Below are 20,081 nucleotides of genomic sequence, written 5' to 3'. Positions count from 1 at the left end.
TGATATATAGTTAAAGAAAATATGTATGTGGTCATATTTTTAAAATAAAAAATAATAATAATAATAAATAATAGTTGGATTTGTAGAGTGCATCATGCGAAAAAGCCTCTATGCGCTTGGTGATTGAGCTCTTTCAGTTGGACATTTTGAGAAAAAAGAAAGTTGAAGTTATTTTATGAAACTAAAAAAAAAACCTACTCCTTAAACTAAACTAAAATAGGGTCAGTGTTTTTAAACTTTGTAAAGTTTTTTTTTTATCAGATACAGCAATCGATAGGATAGGTAAGCCAACAGGAAATGTGAAAGTCGTAAATCGTTCGAGATGATGTTCTCTGCAAAAAGTATGTTTTCAGACATCCTATATAAAGACCAAAATATTAATTTCATAATTTTTTTACGTACCAAAACCTTTGTGTAGAAACCTCAATTCCCCACCCACATAAATTTCATATTTGTTGTAGGCCGATAATATTATTATAATTTGTGATTTTCAGAAGTATAAATAGGGTAGAAAGACAGAAATGCCATTGTGTTAGGATTCAAAATTATTACATCAAAACCAATTTAACTGTTCCCTGATCAAAACGATATCAAAGGTGGTAGGGTACTTTCTTCCATACGTAAGTGGAACTGTGTATACTTGGTGGTTTTGCAGAACGTTTACTGCTGGTGTTGGTGTGCACCTTAAAGAATACAGCACAGTACACTCTTTGGAAAAAAATGAAGGGATTTTCACCTGGTGAACTGTCCAAATGACCGCCAGAAGGAACCCACTTACGTTGGCTACCCTTGCTGTTTATTTAAGGGTCCCTGAATATTCAGTGCTGTTGATAGTGGCGGATCCAAGAATTCGTAATAGAAGTGGGCCAGAGAGGGGTTTTCACAGATAGAAGGTCCACCCCTTCAGTCCCACCATGGTTGGGGCTAAGGAAAGAAAATTTATGATTAGGCACCTCTGGATGGTCGGAAATGGCAGTATCAGACTTATATTTGATTATAATTTTATTGTTTTCTCCATTTTTTTTTATAATTTAGAAAATGGGGGGGGGGGGGAAGGGAACAAAATGATTCTACCATTGGGCGTATCTAGGCGAAGATGAGGTTGGGGCTTGGAGATTAAGTGAGGGATGCTAACTCGCAAAACAAGGTAATATGAGTTTACCATAATGGACTTGAGCTTGAATATAAAAGCTCTCATTAAATATGGTTTAAAAAGCGGTTTATATCATGATTATTAAAGAAGTTTAGCATTGGGGTGGGAGGCTATCCCCTTCACACTAGCTGTGTTACCAAGTATACCAACAAGAATGAGAAACAACAATCAAAAAGTACAATTTGAAACTTTATTATAATAAATATAAAAAGTAAACATCAATCAACAGTGTGCATCACACAAACAATATATTTTCAAACACAATCAAATTGCAACTTCTTAAATAATATATATTGCTGTTGTACATCTCTCATCATCATTTTGATACTCTCAATGAAATTTGATACTCCAGTGACAACACACAGCACCATAGGTAATCGTACGAATCCTCTAGACAGTAGAGCCATCATGTACTCCAACTTATCTGATTGAAAATGGCTCACAGTCGCCTAGAAAAAATAGATAATAATAATTTTAGAATAACTAAAAGTGAAGAACTTGATAGACTTTTAGTCAAACACTGAATCAAGCATTCTAATGACTGGGTCAACTTATTCCCCGGACAGAATAAGTCAACTTGTTCCCTCGATATATATCTGTAAATTACTTTAATAATTACTGCAGCAAGTGGATGTGTCCGCCGGTGATGCTATGTCGACAGACCGTGTTAATTTATTACAAGAATAGAAAGCTTAATTGTTTTCCGTAGAGTAGGTGATGTGTTATAGGCTATGTATTATCAACGTTTCACCCACTAATCAAGTCGTGAACGGTATCCACAAGGGAGCACATGCTTAGGATTGTCGGCGGAAACGGTCGATATAAATAGACGTTCTATTAATGTGTTGGGTAAAACATAATCATCATCTGCATACATATTACCAATGTTAATGATGAGCACTTTTAACCTCACCAAATATGGTAGACATCACACAATAAAGAACATCATTATATTAATCGTTAACGTCATTAGGTCCTGTAAAATCCACCGGGGAGTACATGGCAATTAAGTCAGACCAATAGGCTGCAAAACTGTATATGAAATAATAACACACAGGAGCCATGGTGCTTAATCAAATACAAACTAACTTTTATTCTGATAGATATTGGGCAAATTTAATCAACTGTTCCCTTTTATGGTGCCATTCCAATAGTCATTGCTCATAGTGCCATTCCAAAAAAGAGATTGTAAAAAGGTATGTCTTGAGTAGTGACTTAAAACTGTTATGTGAAGATGGGTTTTTAATGTATAAAATAAATTTATTCAGCAGCATAGGTCTGGCAGTACTGAAAGCCTTATCCCCCCAGCTATGATTGCTCCTTGGGATGTCCATGAGTGCTTCTTGGCTAGAACTTAATTCTTGAATACCCTCTTTGATGTTTAGCAAGTCAGAGATATATTTTGCAGTAAAACCATTTAGGCATTGGTAAACCAGCAGCAAGGTCTAAAATTCCATGTGATTCTACAAAATAAATTGTCGAAATCTATTCGAAGGTTGGAGAGTAGATGAATGAATTGCACTAAACTAACCTTTATACATCCTGTCTCTTATACACATCTAGATGTGTATAAGAGACAGATAATAACACACAGGAGCCATGGTGCTTAATCAAATACAAACTAACTTTTATTCTGATAGATATTGGGCAAATTTAATCAACTGTTCCCTTTTATGGTGCCATTCCAATAGTCATTGCTCATAGTGCCATTCCAAAAAAGAGATTGTAAAAAGGTATGTCTTGAGTAGTGACTTAAAACTGTTATGTGAAGATGGGTTTTTAATGTATAAAATAAATTTATTCAGCAGCATAGGTCTGGCAGTACTGAAAGCCTTATCCCCCCAGCTATGATTGCTCCTTGGGATGTCCATGAGTGCTTCTTGGCTAGAACTTAATTCTTGAATACCCTCTTTGATGTTTAGCAAGTCAGAGATATATTTTGCAGTAAAACCATTTAGGCATTGGTAAACCAGCAGCAAGGTCTAAAATTCCATGTGATTCTACAAAATAAATAGTCGAAATCTATTCGAAGGTTGGAGAGTAGATGAATGAATTTACTGCTCTCAATGCACTACAAATAAACAATTTTACTTGGAATCAAGACAGCAACATTAATAAGGCCTGTTTACACTATGACGATAACGATCAATGATAAAAAGCTAAAAAGCAATTGTTCATATGTGGCAAAGACAAGCCAAGCCAGTCACTTGTCACAAAAATTGATTTTGAGTTATTAATACAGTGTTAGAGTAAAATAATAGCTATAAAATGGTAAAAAAAATCATTCAAATCGGACATTTCCTTATGAAGTTACAAGCTTTTAAACACACAGCTGTTTAAAGAACTATATATGAGAAATCAGCCTTCAAAGTTTATGATTTCAGGCATTTCTCATGCTATCATCAAATCCTTAAAAAATGTTGTTTTAACACTGCACATTGGGAAAATAACAGCATAGAAAGGATAAAAAGGATAGTTTAGTGCAATAAAATAGATTTTCAAAAATTTGACATTCCTGCATGATTTGGCCATTTTCTCTGAAACACGATTTGCGACGGGTGACTGGTTTGGCTTGTCTTTGCCACATATAGAAAATAAAAGAAATAAGAAGTTTTCACACTAGGATGATTCGATAACGATTTTTTGATAACGTTATTTGAATTGATTTGTGAAATTTTTTTTTTTACCATATACATGATAAATCATTATTTTCTATATGAGAAATTGCTTTTTAGCTTTTTGAATTTCCTACAAACAAACCAAGATTTTCCTATGTATTTTTTATGTATTGGACCAATAAAGATTGAATTGAATTTATCATTAATAGTTACCATCATAGTGTAAACAGGCCTTTAACCTCCATTCCTATATTTTACCAATTTCCTAGAGAGTTATTGGTATAAAAGATAGTTTTTGTTGATGAATAATAAGGAGAATCTGCTAAATTGTAGCAATGTTTGCACTGAGAACCATGGAGATTCTTGAATTTGACTTCCAATTTTGTTGCTGCTCTCATTGTGTTGCAGCTGAATGGCTGAAATGCAAGTTATTTCAGCACACTCTGTCCATCTTTTAAGTTATTGGTGCTGTATGCTCCAAGAATCTGGGAATTCATTATGATCTTATGGTCAACAACCAGTCAGTGGTGGTGCCAATGACTCCCCAACAAGGGTCCAAGTTCCCTGACTCGATCACACCTCATCAGCTCCAGCATGGTTTTGGCAAAACAATTGGCTTCATCGAAGATGGTGGCCCTGTAACAGTCGACAACAACTCCAAAACAATCATCGACAGCCTTGAACATTACACCAACATCCTAAAGTGTTAACTGGCAACCACCATGGACAACCGGCACTATAAAGTCATATATTTTGGAGCAGCATTTCCAGATCAAGTTCTCAACCTTAAGATCATATTGTTCAAACCTCTCAAAAGAAAATTTGCTGGTGTTCCTTGGCAAGGCACATCACTTACATTTGTCTCTCCCTACCTAAGGGGTGCAAAGTGTACCTGTTACGATGATGTAGCAATGAATATATTAGCTCTTGCACGATCAAGTATACCTCCCAAGGAGTGATGAAAATTTAAATGTGTTTCAGTTTGCTATAATAATCCAATGACCAGGGCAGTGGTGGCGCCAGAAATTTGCCAACAAGGAATCCGACATGTCCGATGAAGGGGCCGACTAGAGCCTCGGTTAATAGCCTGGAAGGTTCACAGGTAGAGTTTTTATGGCTTAGAATGGTCCAAATTGTGCTTTTAGACCACAATATTAGAGATTAGCAATCAAATTAACATTATTTGGATAAACAAATTATAATTTTTTTTATTCTTGATCCGACAACCTAGCCATCGCGTCGGACGACAGGGCGCCTAGACCTGTCCAGCAGGAGAGAAATGCCCCTACCCCCGCTGGTGCAACCACTTGCCCAGGGTTAATACACAACAACAATGGTTAGTGTAACTGATGTTAATAATCTGTGTCGAAATAGATAATTTTTTTGAATATTTTAATAGAATATATGATTGATTTTCCAGATTGTACTACAGACAACGTAAATGTTCCGATATTAATATTTGGCATTATCAACAACCATCATTGCTTTTATTTAATATAAACATATTAATCACAACAAGCATCATTACCATTATGTCTATTCCAGATGCTTGGCAGTCTAGCCTTCACTGTATGTAGCTGGCAGCCTCTTGTTGATCTGCTCTGGAGCAGGACAAAACTCGAATCATCACCACCAGACCTGAGTCCCGCATAGCTGGGCTTAGCTGTTGGCAAATAAATTGTATCATATTTATGTTTCTAATATTGTATGAATTTTTTATATGTATGTATTGTATACATATTGGTACACATATACATACAGTACACACACATATATATGCAAAACATGTTTTAGAGATAGTGCCCAAAACTGAAATGTCAAAATTGTTGAAATCTATTTCATTGCACTAAACTAACCTTTATACATCTATTCATCATGATAAGGTGTTATTTTTTCCATCTTCAATGTTAAAACAACACTTTTTAACAATTTGTTGATGGTTTCTACCTGAGAAATGCCTGAAATAAACTTTGAAGGCTGATTTCTCAAATATTGTTCTTTAAACAAGTTAGTTTTAAGTTTAAAAGCTTGTAACTTCATAAGGAAAGGTCGGATTTAAATGATTCTTTTACCATTTTATAGCTCTCATGTTCATTTTTAACTCTGTTTTAAAAACTAAATATAGATTTTTGCGATGAGTGAAATGTAGTTATTTTTTTGTCTGTTATTCCACTATTTTACATGCCAAAGCCAGAAATTCAAAAAAATAGCCAGAAAAAAAAATTTATATCAACTTTAAATCATAGTACAATTTTACATTTATCATATCTAACCATAATTTCACCTTTGTCTGAAATAAATCATGTTCTTGAAGAAATAAAATATCTGAACATTTGAGATTTACCATTTTAGATAGGATTTAGAAAAACTGAATTAAAGTAATGCCATCAATTTCTTAGAATACAAACCTTGAAGAAAACCTTGCACATTTCCAGCAAATATTTCCATTTCTTCTCCGTTTTTTCTTCGTCATCCATCATGCAGAAGTCCGCTGCCTAGCAACGATAATTTAGTTGATCGCAATCGTAAGAAATGACGAGTTGGCAGTCAAGCAAGGAGTGTTATCTCAAAGATGAAGTTTGATGGAGTTTATTGAGTTATATAAATCATGAACAAAATATTGAATGTCATCATGATCACCATGGTAACATAACCATCTATCACTTTTCAAAATCATTATAAGCAAAGAGATCTCTGTAGTCACCATACTCATCCTTAAGCATTAATACTACCATCATAACATATTTTTGTTATCACTGTTGTCCTAATTTCCATCTTTAGGCAAGACTTTCTTTATTCCTTGTTTCGCGTACTTATAATTTTTATAGACTAAGGAAGAGGGCGGAATAAATATAAAAATAAAATTTTGTTTTCTTATTTAGCAAATATTTTTGCTAAAATCATCCAGATGGAGAAAATAAAAATATAATTTTTTTGGTGAATGTAAAATAGGATGGTTAAATGCTTCAAATTTATATAATTAGGAAGAAATATACATATCTTATCCTTGGAGATTTAAAGGCAGCGGAGGGCGTAATAAAAATAAAGAAAACATTTTATTTTTTTCTGAAATTTCCACTTTTTCGTGCCGGTTGGTGCGCTAATTGCCAAAAAATTAAATGTTATTTTCATTTCAAATCATCTATATTTGCAGTCGGCGGGTTCGCTAAACAAGTTATAAAAAAGTTTTGCCTTTATCATTATCAATTTATCATGTTATTTTTGTTATAATCATTATCATCAACATCACCATTATCAATTTATCATCATCATCTTCATCATTAATAACTCATCATCTTGATAATTATTATTAATCATTTTAATTAGTATCAATTCATCATCATCATTTTTATTACTAATATCAACATTATCACCACCTTCATTATTATCAATTCATCATCGTCACTATACTCATCCTCATATTCACCCTTAAGCATTAATAATACCATCAAACATATATTTTATCACTACTGCCCTCCTTCTCATCATCTTTATCATTATCAATTCATCATCATTATATTTGTTAAAATCATTATCATCAACATCATCATTATCAATTCATCATCATCATTTTCATTATTATTAGCATTATCATCACCATCATTATTATCAATTCATCATCATCATATTCATTAATCAATTCATCATCATCTTTATTATTATTTTTATCAATACATGATATAATTATCTTCATGTTTATCAATTCATCAACATCGTCACTACCTCCACCTTCACAGATGCAGCCATTATCAACATCAACGTGTTAAAGCTTCAGCACTTTGTTTAGAAAAGAAGATACATTGAATAAACAATATTAACTTCCATCCTATCCCAAAGATGGTCAAACTTGTTAACAAGATTAAGCGATTAATTTCAGTAGCGGATCAAGGAATTCGAAATAGATTGGGCCCAGGAAGGGATTTTCACAGATACAGGGTCTACATACACATCAGCACCACAATGGTTGGGGAAAATTTATGATTATGGCACTTCTAAATTGCCGGAAATGGTACTCTCAGACATAAAGTTGATTATAATTACATTTTTTCCCATTTTTAAAATATAATTTCGAAAAATTTGGGGGGGGGGGGGGTCCCCCGGGCCAGCTCGGCCACCCTTGATTGCAGTTAGCTTCTTACCGTGCATTCCAAAACGCGTTCAGCTACAGAGCCCCCCAGTCGACAGCTATCGATAGTACCGGTGTGATCGGATATGGCAAGGTTCATATCAAATACTGGTACTGGCGAGTCATCGGAGGTATCTACGGTACATTCGGTATTGCTACAAAGACCAGTTTGACGGTTGACTCGCCGTTTACAAGATGCACTTTAAAAAGGAATAGGAAAAAAAAATCAGTTTTCACTTTCATTTTATTTACTTCGTTTTTGGGACACAACAAAGAAAGATACATACATACATAATCAAATGACCTATTAAAAGGTAGACAGGATGATCAAAAAGTTGAATTAAATCAACTGTCTAGTGATTCTCCAACCCCTTAAAAGCCAATGTTAAAAAAAAAATGAAAATAAAATAAAATATACAAATATACAAATTAATCAAGAGAACAGAAAGTATAAACTGACAAATAAAACAATATGTAAAAATTCATAAGTAAATTTAAATGATATAAACTTGGGATAAATGCTGAATTCTTTACAATTGTTGAGAAAATGCAAATAAGCTTTGAAACGTAGTCTAATTTTTGGTTGTTGCCATGTAGTAGAAACATAATGTATTCACCATATTAGACCAATTAGAGTTAAGATGTGTTTGTTGCCACGTAGTAAAAAGGTAATGTATTCATAAGTAACTATAGTAATATTATATTTAATCATTATCTAATACCAATTATTATTGGCTGTTTTTCACTATAAGTATTTTTTTTTTAAATAAGAAGTCGGCAACAACTTCACACAGATTGGGCCACAGAGGGGCTGCACTCAACCAGCTCAACCCTCCCTCCCCTTCAAAATGTTTGAAGAAGAAAGATCGGACTCAAGAGGTTAAAAATCATCTCATATCATCTTATTTTGCGAGCTAGCTCCTCTTCATTTAATTATCGAGCCAGCCTCCCATTTTGAAGATTCCCCGACACACCACTGTTATACAAGAAAAGCCTACATGTCACGGATAGGCTAAAATTGTCAAGGATTTAGCAACAATGGAAATAGAAAACCGATTAAATTTGAAGCACAGGTTGGATGAGACTGGCTTGGCGATAAATTATGAAAGAAATTAAGTAGGCTTTGGGTTTCACTGCTCAGCAGTGCATGCACTGTCTCTTATACACATCTAGATGTGTATAAGAAAAAACAATTTTAATGTTGATACCCTGTCTCTTATACACATCTAGATGTGTATAAGAGACAGACATTAGAGTTACTACAATATACTGTACTAATTTTCTTACAATTCCATTTTTCTGCTCTTTTGTTCTTTTATATGTAGAAACCCTTTTTATGTCCTCCTTTCTACTGCTTTTCCTTGTGTTATGCGTATTTTAAATGACTATGCATTTAGTAAATAGAGACCCAAAATTGCTGTTTTATTTAATTTATTTTGTCTTTGGAATCAAGGTGTAGATGGGATGATAAAAAAATAGTGTTAAATCAACTGTCTAGTGATTCTCCAACCCCCTAAAAGCCAACATTTAAAAAAAATGAAAATAAAATAAAATATACAAATATACAAATTAATCAAGAGAACAGAAAGTATAAACTGACAAATAAAACAATATGTAAAATTTCATAAGTAAATTAAATGATATAAACTTGGGATAAATGCTGAATTCTTTACAATTTTTGAGAAAATGCAAATAAGCTTTGACACGTAGTCTAATTTTTGGTTGTTGCCACGTAGTAGAAACATAATGTATTCACCATATTAGACCAATTAGAGTTAAGATGTGTTTAGTACTTGTTTGTTGCCACGTAGTAGAAAGGTAATGTATTCATAAGTAACTATAGTAATATTATATTTAATCATCATCTAATACCAATTATTATTGGCGGTTTTTCACAATAAGTATTTTTTTTTTTTTAAATAAGAAGTCGGCAACAACTTCACACAGATTACGAGGGGCTGCACTCAACCAGCTCAACCCTTCCTCCCCTTTAAAATGCTTGAAGAAGAAAGATCAGACTCAAGAGGTTAAAAATCATCTCATATCATCTTATTTTGCAGGCTAGTTCCTCTTCATTTAATTATCGAGCCAGCCTCCCATTTTGAAGATTCCCCAATACACCACTGTTATACAAGAAAAGCCTACATGTCACGGATAGGCTAAAATTGTCAAGGATTTAGCAACAATGGAAATAGAAAACCGATTAAATTTGAAGCACAGGTTGGATGAGACTGGCTTGGCGATAAATTATGAAAGAAATTAAGTAGGCTTTGGGTTTCACTGCTCAGCAGTGCATGCATGATAAACTGACGTCAAAAGCAATCATCGTATTGTTTTTACTGCATCGTAATTAGCCAATGCAGAAAAGAATATCTAATTTTAATGGATGGCGTTTAAAATATCATGTTGATGGGCAGAGAGAATAAGATGCAGTGCTTTTGAGTGTTCATTATTGCTATACAGTCTATAGAAAAATTTGGAAAACTCTAAAAAATTAAAGTAAATTATTGAATTGCTTATTTGCAATGGGACACAAGAGAAAAAACAATGACATTTTTATCAGTCATTTATATAATTTAATTTATTTAATATGCAGGTAAATGCTTTCCATGACAAAACATACAAACAAGATGTTCATTACCTGAGGATTGCCAAAAGTACAAACACTATCAAGTAAAACTAATATACTGAAAATCTTAACAGACTCGCCGCCAGGACCGCGTATACTTGTCCCACTGGGTATTGCCAAAGATACTAGAAATACAAGATAGAGTTCTCCACAAAAAAAGTGTTCCACCGTGTTCTACCGAAATGCATGGTGGGAATACAAACAATGGGGCACCCCGTACGACTGGATCTAAAAAAACTTCAACCAAACTTTCGTTACCAAGTCGTCGCGTATTTTATTGTCAATTCTCAATTAAAAAATTGTACACATATGTACAATTAGTACAATTGTACCCAGACAGTGACAACGGTCAGTACATAATTCCTTGGCGGAGGTAGAAATCGTTGCTATTATCTAAATAAAACACACAATTAAGCCTATGGATCAGTATAGAAAACAACAATAATAGCGCTAAATCGTATGTCCAGACGCACTCTAGTGATAAAATTTTCCTCCATTAGTGGAAAAAGAAGGGCGCCGTGTGCGTCTGGATATACTTAGCAACAGAAGGGCGCCCTGTACGTTGGGCACGAAGTGTACAAAACTTGCACAGTTAAAAAGAAGGGCGCCGCCTACGTTGGGCACAATTTCCGCCTCATTTTTACAATGCGAGTGCTCTATCTTGTATTTCTAGTATCTTTGGTATTGCTGAGGTCGCTAGGGATGACTATACTCGTCAAAATCGGGGTAACATTCAAGTGTTTAATATTTCTTTGTTATACATTGTAGAACCACAGACTTAACAGCTGGTACTTCGGGGAAGGCACACCTACAGCAGACGATAACGTACAAATAACGTATGTATGTTTGTTGTGTTATGTTACTGGCAGTATACTCGATTGCATGAGTGGGGGCGCCCTCTTAACATATACCAACCTATGCAAAAAGCTGATGAGAAAACTCGGACTTGGCAGAGGCAATAAAAAGTGGTGCACGACAAGTTACTCGTCAACTATTATATTTTCCGGCCAATTTATTAGACACACCATTTTGATGACATATGACTAGATAAAATTATGATCAAAAAAAGTATGTTTGCGCATGTAAACTTGTTTTGGCACTGAAGGAACCTAAAAAAAGGTCTGACAGTCAACATGTTGACTGTACATCAAAGTATACATACTGCAAAAAACCAACATAAAAGATTTTTAAACAGATCAGCAATAAAATGTTGCAATTAAAATAAAATGCCTATTAAAACAATTTAAAAATAACGAACAGAATTGTGAAATGCATTTTTTAAAACAGTTAAAACTATCAAGAATATTAGCACTCTAATTTCCAGCGAGATTAATTACCATAAACGAGGGAAATTTATGAAAAGCAAGCGCTAGAAAGAATTTGTTCTGGAAAACTTGATGTAACAGTCTGCGTGAATACCATACATGAATACCATATATACATTGACGGACATGTTTTAACATTAAAATTGGCTTTGGAAGTGTAGCTGCTCTTTTCCAAAAATTTGATAGTCTGCCCTATGCAGACTATCAAATTTTATTTGACAAAAACATGTGACATGCCTAAATATGGTCATGGTGATATAACATTATGACCATAAATAGGCACATTATGAATTCATATACCACATTTATTCAAATTAACGCCTCCTTTAGAGCCTCATTTGGAATAAACTCCTCTCTCCAAAGCGTTTTTTTTTTTCCCACAAATAAATGCCCCCTCCCCTTAAAACAAACCTAATGGTAGCAACATCATCCTCAACACATTCTATTAATGTTTTAATACAGCAGAATTACATTTTTCCTAACATTATTGGAATCAATAAGTCTTTATGATTACGCATTAACACAATTTGATGGTGTAATATGTGTCGTACAGTGGATTTATGTTCGTCTATTTGGGTCTATACGTATCTATTTTACACCAAAAAATTAAACGCCTCCCTCAAATAAACAAATTTAAACTGCTCCCTCGTATAAACCTCCCTTCAAAAGCTATCTCAAAAATAAATGCTCCAGGGTAATTTTTCAAATAAATACAGTAGTACAGCTTTTTGTCAAATAAAGATTGATGGTTTGGACATGGCCTAAAAAATATCTATTGTATTTGAAGGATTTGAACCGAAGACTCTGGGAATGAAAGCTGAGCACCTTAACCATAATTATGCTACAGCTCGATTTAATGCGATCTGATATGATTATACTAAAATAAGGTCATAAATTAAGACAACGTTCTTGATATTTATCAAATCCTAACTATTAAACTGTGAAAAGTGATTAATCTATGGTGATTACTACTCTTGCATGTACAGTAACTCTAAATTGGAGATTATGACTTCGAGTAACAACTAAAATAGTAAATAATTACATGAGCTATTTATGCTTTGTTTATTCATTTAGCTAAATGAATATTCATTATTTTATTTATTATTTATAAAAAAAACATATAATGAATATTCATAAAGGAATGTTATAGTCATGAACTACAGCAAAACTAAAGTATACACATGTAGCTTACCAGCGGTAGGATATAACAGTATGCAGAGGACCATCGAGATTGAAGCATGTGAGGGCAGCATACACAATGCCATATACAACTGCCTGTTGTTTTCCGCTTTTCACTTCTTCACATCTCTGGTTCAGTTGGTGGATAGTGTACACGTCCTGAATTGTTGATACTTTAATGAGAACATAAATCACATAACTTGATTACATACGTGGAAATTGCTAAGCAAGGTCTGACATCTTGTTACACCTGTTATCAGGTGCATCTACTAAGAGATTGATTGATGCATTTTGAGCAATGCTATTAGCATTAAGAATATTGTTATTGTTAAGTTCTGTTCAGATATCAGGTTTTCTTTGACAAAAAACTGTTGTATGCCAGTCATGATGTTCCTATATATGATGTGATGTTATGTCATTTAAGAAAATTTGTGCCTGGACAAAGCTTTATAAATCAACAATTCTGGCTTTGCTACTATTATAGTCAGAATTATTTTTTAGATTTTTTTTTTATCAAACATGGATATTAAAAAAAACTAAAATAAGAGAAAAAAATATAAGGTATTGTTGGATGATGCCAAAAGGTTTGACAATTGACAAGGTGAAAAGTTGAACGAAAGTTCAAGAGCAGTTACTGTAACTTCCTATGCATTAGACATTCTTACGCCAGGTTATGAATGACAGGAATTTTAACCATCATTCCATCCGATGTCACTATGCAATTCAAAGTTAAAACCTCATTCCCAGCAAAATTTCAGTCGTTAAGAAAAATCTGATTTTTATATGTGTTATAAAAATTTATAAATATAATACAAAATTGCTAGTTTACCAGGATTTAGACATTTCTAAACAAACAAAAAATGTAAAATAAGACTGAAATTTGGTTTTTTTGTGTTCTACACAAAAAATAACCATGCATGAATTTTTATATGTTTGATTTTGCAATATGTCTGCGAAAAAAACAAACATATCTCACGCCTACTTGATCGACCGCAGTGTGCGAGATGTGAAGTACAAAAACTAATCTCATTAGAGAGGGCGCACTTTATTGACTGTATTAAAAGTATACGCAAAAGCGAGAGCATTCCAGCGGATGTGATCTACAATCCTTGAATCTGCCTAGTAAAAAAAGTCAAGGAAAATGGTAATCTCTATGAGAGATAGTCTGAATTTCTTCTTTTTTTATCCTTTTGCATAAAACTAAAATTTGTGCCAATATTTTCCCATGGTTTACAATAATTATTGCACCAATAGAATTAAGGAACCAGTTTGAATTGTACAAAATGGTGATCATGCCATCCTAATTAAAGCACTTAATAGACCATGTGTAAAAAAAAAGCAATTGTTGATCCCCTCCCTACCAAAAAGTGAGTGTTAATCAGGTATCTAATTCACCTACATTCAAACATGTTTAATCGATACTACAAAGAAAATTAGCACATGTTCGGATTAGTTAGTTTATGCATTATATTACTATGCAACACTGACTGCAAATCCCATGGCACTTGACAGTAGATTCAACGCTCCACTCTCGCAAAAAGACTGCTTTAAATTTACTCAAATTTGCAGTATCTATTTATTGTTAATATTGAGCGACCTTGCAAAAACATACTGTATACAAACACAACAGAAGGTGAATCTTAATGTAGGCGCTAATTATATTTTTACAGTTGGCCTTACTTTTTCATCACTTCCTAATCATTAATTTACAACACTTAAAATAAAATCACTCAATTCCTAAGCTTTAAATTTACTTTGGCATTATTGATTCATGATCTTCCCGCAAGTTACCTCTGTACCTGAAAACCTGAAGTAACGTAACGGCGTCACGTTATTTAGTAATTTACAAGTATTTGACAACTCCACAGAAGGTGTGAAAATGCGCAAGACAGTGCTCTAACATCCTGGAGTCCTATGTGACTACTACGTGACGTGACAAAAGAGATGTACATATTTATAACCTGGCACGCTCCACCACTAATGCACAGATTTAGTTGTCACATTCGTTGTCACTTGCGAAGTATAGGTGTCAGTTTTGTCACCATCTGTCTGGTCAAGTATATGTTGTATCTCACTTAGGCTCCATATTCCATGCTTGAGAAATACTATTTGAATAATTGCATAACACTTAGAGATGTAGTAACAAATTATGTTTTTTTTTAGTCATTTTTTTTTATACTCAACAGATAACTGGCTTTTCAATACAGACACTATATTACTGTATATCTGTCAGCAAATTAGTTCCACTTAATGGGTAAAATACTAATATGAAATGTTTTCATTGGAATAGGGATTTAGTTCTCAATAATTCACACCCCATACCCCACCCCCACCACAAAGGCTGAAACAAGCATATGCCTCTGATTGATTTGCCTCACTTTGAGAAATCCTGGTGAGTTTTCAGCTGACCTTTAGTGTTTGAAATCTTGTTTGAGAACCTGGGCGACCACTACATTAGCCCAGAGTCAACCAACATGCTTCCATGAAATGCGCAGCACACTGCATACAGCAACGATACTCTCAGGATTTCCCCGAAAATCAACATACCCTTATTGCCTCATCACCACTTTCTTCTAAGATCATCGACAATACATTTTATACTTCTGCCATTAAACATTGGAATAAACTTCCACACCTTATGAAAAGTACAGCAAATAGACCTAGCAGCAGCTTTAGGAAACTTGTGAAAGAGCACTTGTCTTCTCTGAGAGATTAGTCTGATCCGGGGGAGGGGACAGGGAGGGTTATAATCTTCCAATCTTTGTCTTTTTTTTCTTATCATTTTTGTTGCATGTTCTCAGGACTCCAATGGAAATAAATCTAGGTATGTAATTTATTTTTTGGGCTTTCCTTATCATAATCAATGCTTTTCATGTCTTATTTCTTTTATTTTTCATGTGTTTTATCTGGTTAATTCAATTCTTAAATTTTAATGCTTTTTAAGTCCTTAAAAACATTTTCTCAACAATCAACAATTTTACTTTTGTAAACTTTTTTAACAAACATTTTGGAAAGTTTAAATTGTAATTATCTTAATACTTAATATGATAATCATTGTTTCAATCTTGTCCTCTTAATCACTTTTTTTTTATTAACCATTTTCACAAGACGTTTTTCTAGTCTTTCTATCTCTCAATTTTTGTCCTTGTTCCTATTTGAATTTTATGTCTGTACAGTTTATTGATTGTTGATCAAATAAATGAATGAATGAATGAAGAGCTCACACAAAAGCAGTTTGCGACTGGGCAATAACAACAACATATCAAGAAACTTACATAAAAAATGTTTCCCCACCGGAACTTGGCTTTGATAGTGGTAATTAGTGACCGAAACACACCCCTTTTCATATGTTACTGCACATAAAGCTAGGCTAACAACTTAATTAATCTATTAAATTTAATTATAGATGGTAGCTGTAATAGTACTCATGACTCAAAAAACATTACAAAAAAAACACTCACATACTAAATAACCAAAGTACAGTTCATCTTTAAGAGAAGGTTACACATCCACTGGGTAAATCTAATTATGCTTGCCTATAGGACTATCTCTGTACAGTTATTTCAAAGCACAATAAATGCTCTATTTCCATTATGCATTAGTACTGCATGTTCTTTTTGGAATGAGAAAACATAATAAGCCCTAGTGAAAAGATTCATTTGGATCTCTAAATTGTATTTGTAAAGATTTCTTTTTGATGATCCAAAAATATTTGAGTAACGTAAAAATACTGGAATTGGAAGGACACAAAAATTAAAGGATCCATCAAAATAAGAAAACACAGAAACACCATGAAAAGAGATGATGGCAGACTGGAACTACACAAACTATAACAACATACTCCCCCACGACAACCCCATTTGGGAAACTTGATTAGTCAATAGATGGCGCTACACCAACAGCGAGATTTCACGAAATCGTTCCCAAGGTGCATGAACTCACCCATGATTTAGCTGCATTGAAAACCAGTGAAAGCTCGAGAATAAAAATGTAAGTTAACATACAGTATTATTAAAATATTTTTGGATCATCAAAAGAAAAATCTTAACAAATATAATAAGCCCTCTTGTACAGTAGTTTCAATGGTGTATGTATGTCAAAGGTCAATTTATGAATAAAAATTTAAAACATTGTATGACGATAATCTGCATTTTAAAGAATTTTAGTAATTAAACAATTTTTGAAGATAGTTGTATTATTCAGTTTTTACAAAGTTACTTAATAACCTTTAGCATACTAACAGTACTGATGAAACTATGTGTACAGTAACCTTTGACTTTTTTATGTAGTGTACAATTCAAACTATGAGTGCAGTAATGCTGTAACATGTTATGTTACTTACGATCCAAGTCATCACTGGGTTGGTTGTCTGGATCATTCAGAATGCTGTCTGAACAGCCCTGACCATACCGATACAGAGAGTGAGCTTCGGGGCTATCTGATGGTGAAGAGGTGCAAAAAATGTAAATTCAATTAAGTATTTTATTCATTTGCATATTATTTTATTTTATTTTTTTTTCTTTTTGTGAACTCACTAGCTTGCCCTCTGTGATTGAGAATTTTAATACTAAATAAATAAAAAATAAAATAAAATTTATTAATTTTATAGAAAAACTGTTAAAACCTGGGTATTACTAATAAAAAAAAAAATGTAATAGTAGTTCAAAGGAAAACACCCAGTGAATTGATGGAAGAATCACCAGAGAAAATATTTATTATACATTCTATGAAATCATAAGCTGATGGGAATTCAGATGAGGTATTTTTGGTGAAATATTATAGAGGGAGCTTTTTACTCATTAGAATATTTCATGGTTTTTCTTTTTGTTCATGCAAAGCCTATAGCAGCAACTTTATTGTATTATGCGCTATAAGACATTACATTTTATTATTGTTTGAAGGCTTGCATTGCGAAAAAATAACATACTGAAACACCACGTAGATAGTTCTAAAAAGAACTAATATATTCTGCCCATATATGAATGTAATATATCATCATGCCCATATATGAATGTGATACCATTACACCCATATATGGATGTAATATATCCTGTCCATATATGAATGTAATATATCATCATGCCCATATATGAATGTGATACCATTACACCCATATTTGGGTGTAATATGACATCATGCTCATATAGAGGCACATCACATTTAGTTATGACATTACGACATTTGATATGGTGAACAAAACTTTGGAGATACAAGAGGAGTTTAAAATGAGTTTTCATCCAAGTGCAGTGTGCATGAAGGTTGAGTGTGTTTGGGAATTACATAAGCAGATTGGCTTCATTAACCATGATTTATTTAATGAATTTTTTTCAAACATTATTTATTCATCTTTATAATTGCATTCTGATGTGTACTAGATATACTGCAAGTGTACTTTTAAAATAAAATGTATTTATTAAACATACAGTACATACTAATAATAGTTGTTACAGTAGGCTTATAAAAACCTGACAATCATATAATATTAAAGGATACAAAACATTGTAAGAAAATCTGGATGTTTTTGTTGATTGGCAAAGAAATTTAAAACAATTTCATTAAAAAAACAACTTGCATATTTCACTTTATTTTTTTTCAAACACAGTCAGTACTGTCTATAAATATATTTTTTGAGAAAATTGGCTTTAATTGTAAAGTCACTTTGTTAAATCTGCATATTACTAGTCTACTACAGTAAAGACATTCATGGAAGCCAACCTTTGGTTATAAAACAACACCAAACACATTCTATTACAAATGTGTCCTCAGACAGCATTTTAAATTTACAATGAGATTTTGATGAATAATTAAACATTTTTTCTTATAAAATATTTAAAATCTAAAGCAATACTAAATTTACCAAATGAAAAAATATATAGAGGGCTCACTTCATACATATTTTAGGATCAAATTACATAAACAATTTTGAAACTAGATAAAATTTAACTTGTAAAACTATGTAATTACAAATTTGATGCAACATTTTAAATAAATGAATACATGTAAATATCTATGATTTATATACATAAATAAATAAATAAATATAGGAAATTTCATCTGAATATAATGTCACATCTTGCGTGTGGTACAAGTTGTAATAAAATGTCAAATCAAAGCTACTGTTGAAACTCACATTTTTTATACACACACACATATATATGTAGGGTTATAACTATTATTAAAAACCATTGAATAAGTTTCTGATGCAAAGCTGAAATAGAGTAGAATATGAAACATACGTCGAATTGGTAACTGTACTATGGACATTAGTTCGAACATAGAATAATAAGAGAGAACATGCACTTGTTCATTCACCTTTAGTGGGTTATCTAGAGCACTGCACTGTATTTAGTCAATCAATCAATCTATCTATATAACAAAATACCATCATCAAATTTGTAAGAGATACACTGCTTAAAATTAATAACACAACTGAAAATAGCACAAAAAAATAACTATATGGTATGCATGGAAACTTGCCTAGAGCTCTAATTTTTAAAAGGCACAGTGTACAGAAATAGAAGGGAAAAATACTTCAATATGAAGACAGACATTAACTATCAATGTAATTAAATATAAACAGTTCCAGTGGCGGATCCGGGAATTTTAAATAGGGGTTCTAGGATGAACTTTCACAGATGGAGCTGAAGTTATAAAAAAAATGATCACCCACCTCAAGATGATGAGTTTGAAGGTGATGGACTGTCTGGGTCTTTTTGAATTTGCCACCAAGTTCAATTTTTAAATTAACACTCAAGGGTAAGGGATATTTTTTACTCATCAATGGTGTCAAACTAAAATAATAATCTTCCATGTAAAAACCTTGTACTAATGGGGTGTTAAGAGGCCAGTGGTTATTATGATAAAGTTCCTCAATCTTGCAGTTGGTGTTTTTGTTTCTTTAATGTACTCATTGTGCCTGATGGTCGTAGTCCAACACGATTCTATGGAGAACGTAACGCGTTGACGTGCGTGCAACAGATCGTTTTTTTTAAAATGGCGATCCGTTCAGTCTGCCATCGCCAATCAATAGACGGTGTAGCGTCATCTAGCG

The 20,081-nt window shown here is 33.0% G+C and overlaps 1 protein-coding gene across 2 annotated transcripts in view; it reads right to left on the bottom strand.

Moving 5' to 3' along the window:
• Positions 1 to 1,329: 1,329 nt before the first annotated feature.
• Positions 1,330 to 20,081, bottom strand: part of LOC117118535 (meiosis-specific with OB domain-containing protein-like) — a 34,403-nt gene continuing 15,651 nt past the window's right edge. The window contains exons 10-15 of one of the 2 annotated variants that reach the window (XM_033263155.1): positions 17,373 to 17,468; positions 13,044 to 13,203; positions 7,911 to 8,097; positions 6,180 to 6,266; positions 5,300 to 5,434; positions 1,330 to 1,602 (exon numbers count right to left, since the gene is read on the bottom strand). In XM_033263155.1, the coding sequence (XP_033119046.1) occupies positions 5,336 to 5,434; positions 6,180 to 6,266; positions 7,911 to 8,097; positions 13,044 to 13,203; positions 17,373 to 17,468 (629 nt within the window). In that variant the 3' untranslated portion in view covers positions 1,330 to 1,602; positions 5,300 to 5,335. Of the gene's footprint in view, positions 1,603 to 5,299; positions 5,435 to 6,179; positions 6,337 to 7,910; positions 8,098 to 13,043; positions 13,204 to 17,372; positions 17,469 to 20,081 lie in introns of those variants that run through there. The other variant, XR_004447055.1, reaches the window with a different exon arrangement.

The sequence above is a fragment of the Anneissia japonica genome, unplaced genomic scaffold, assembly GCF_011630105.1.
Source record: "Anneissia japonica isolate Jap-2015-1 unplaced genomic scaffold, ASM1163010v1 scaffold287869_len1821871_cov162, whole genome shotgun sequence".
Classification (NCBI taxonomy): domain Eukaryota; kingdom Metazoa; phylum Echinodermata; class Crinoidea; order Comatulida; family Comatulidae; genus Anneissia; species Anneissia japonica.
Note: the sequence above shows the minus strand (reverse complement) of the source record. Positions and strands in the feature narration are given on the sequence as shown.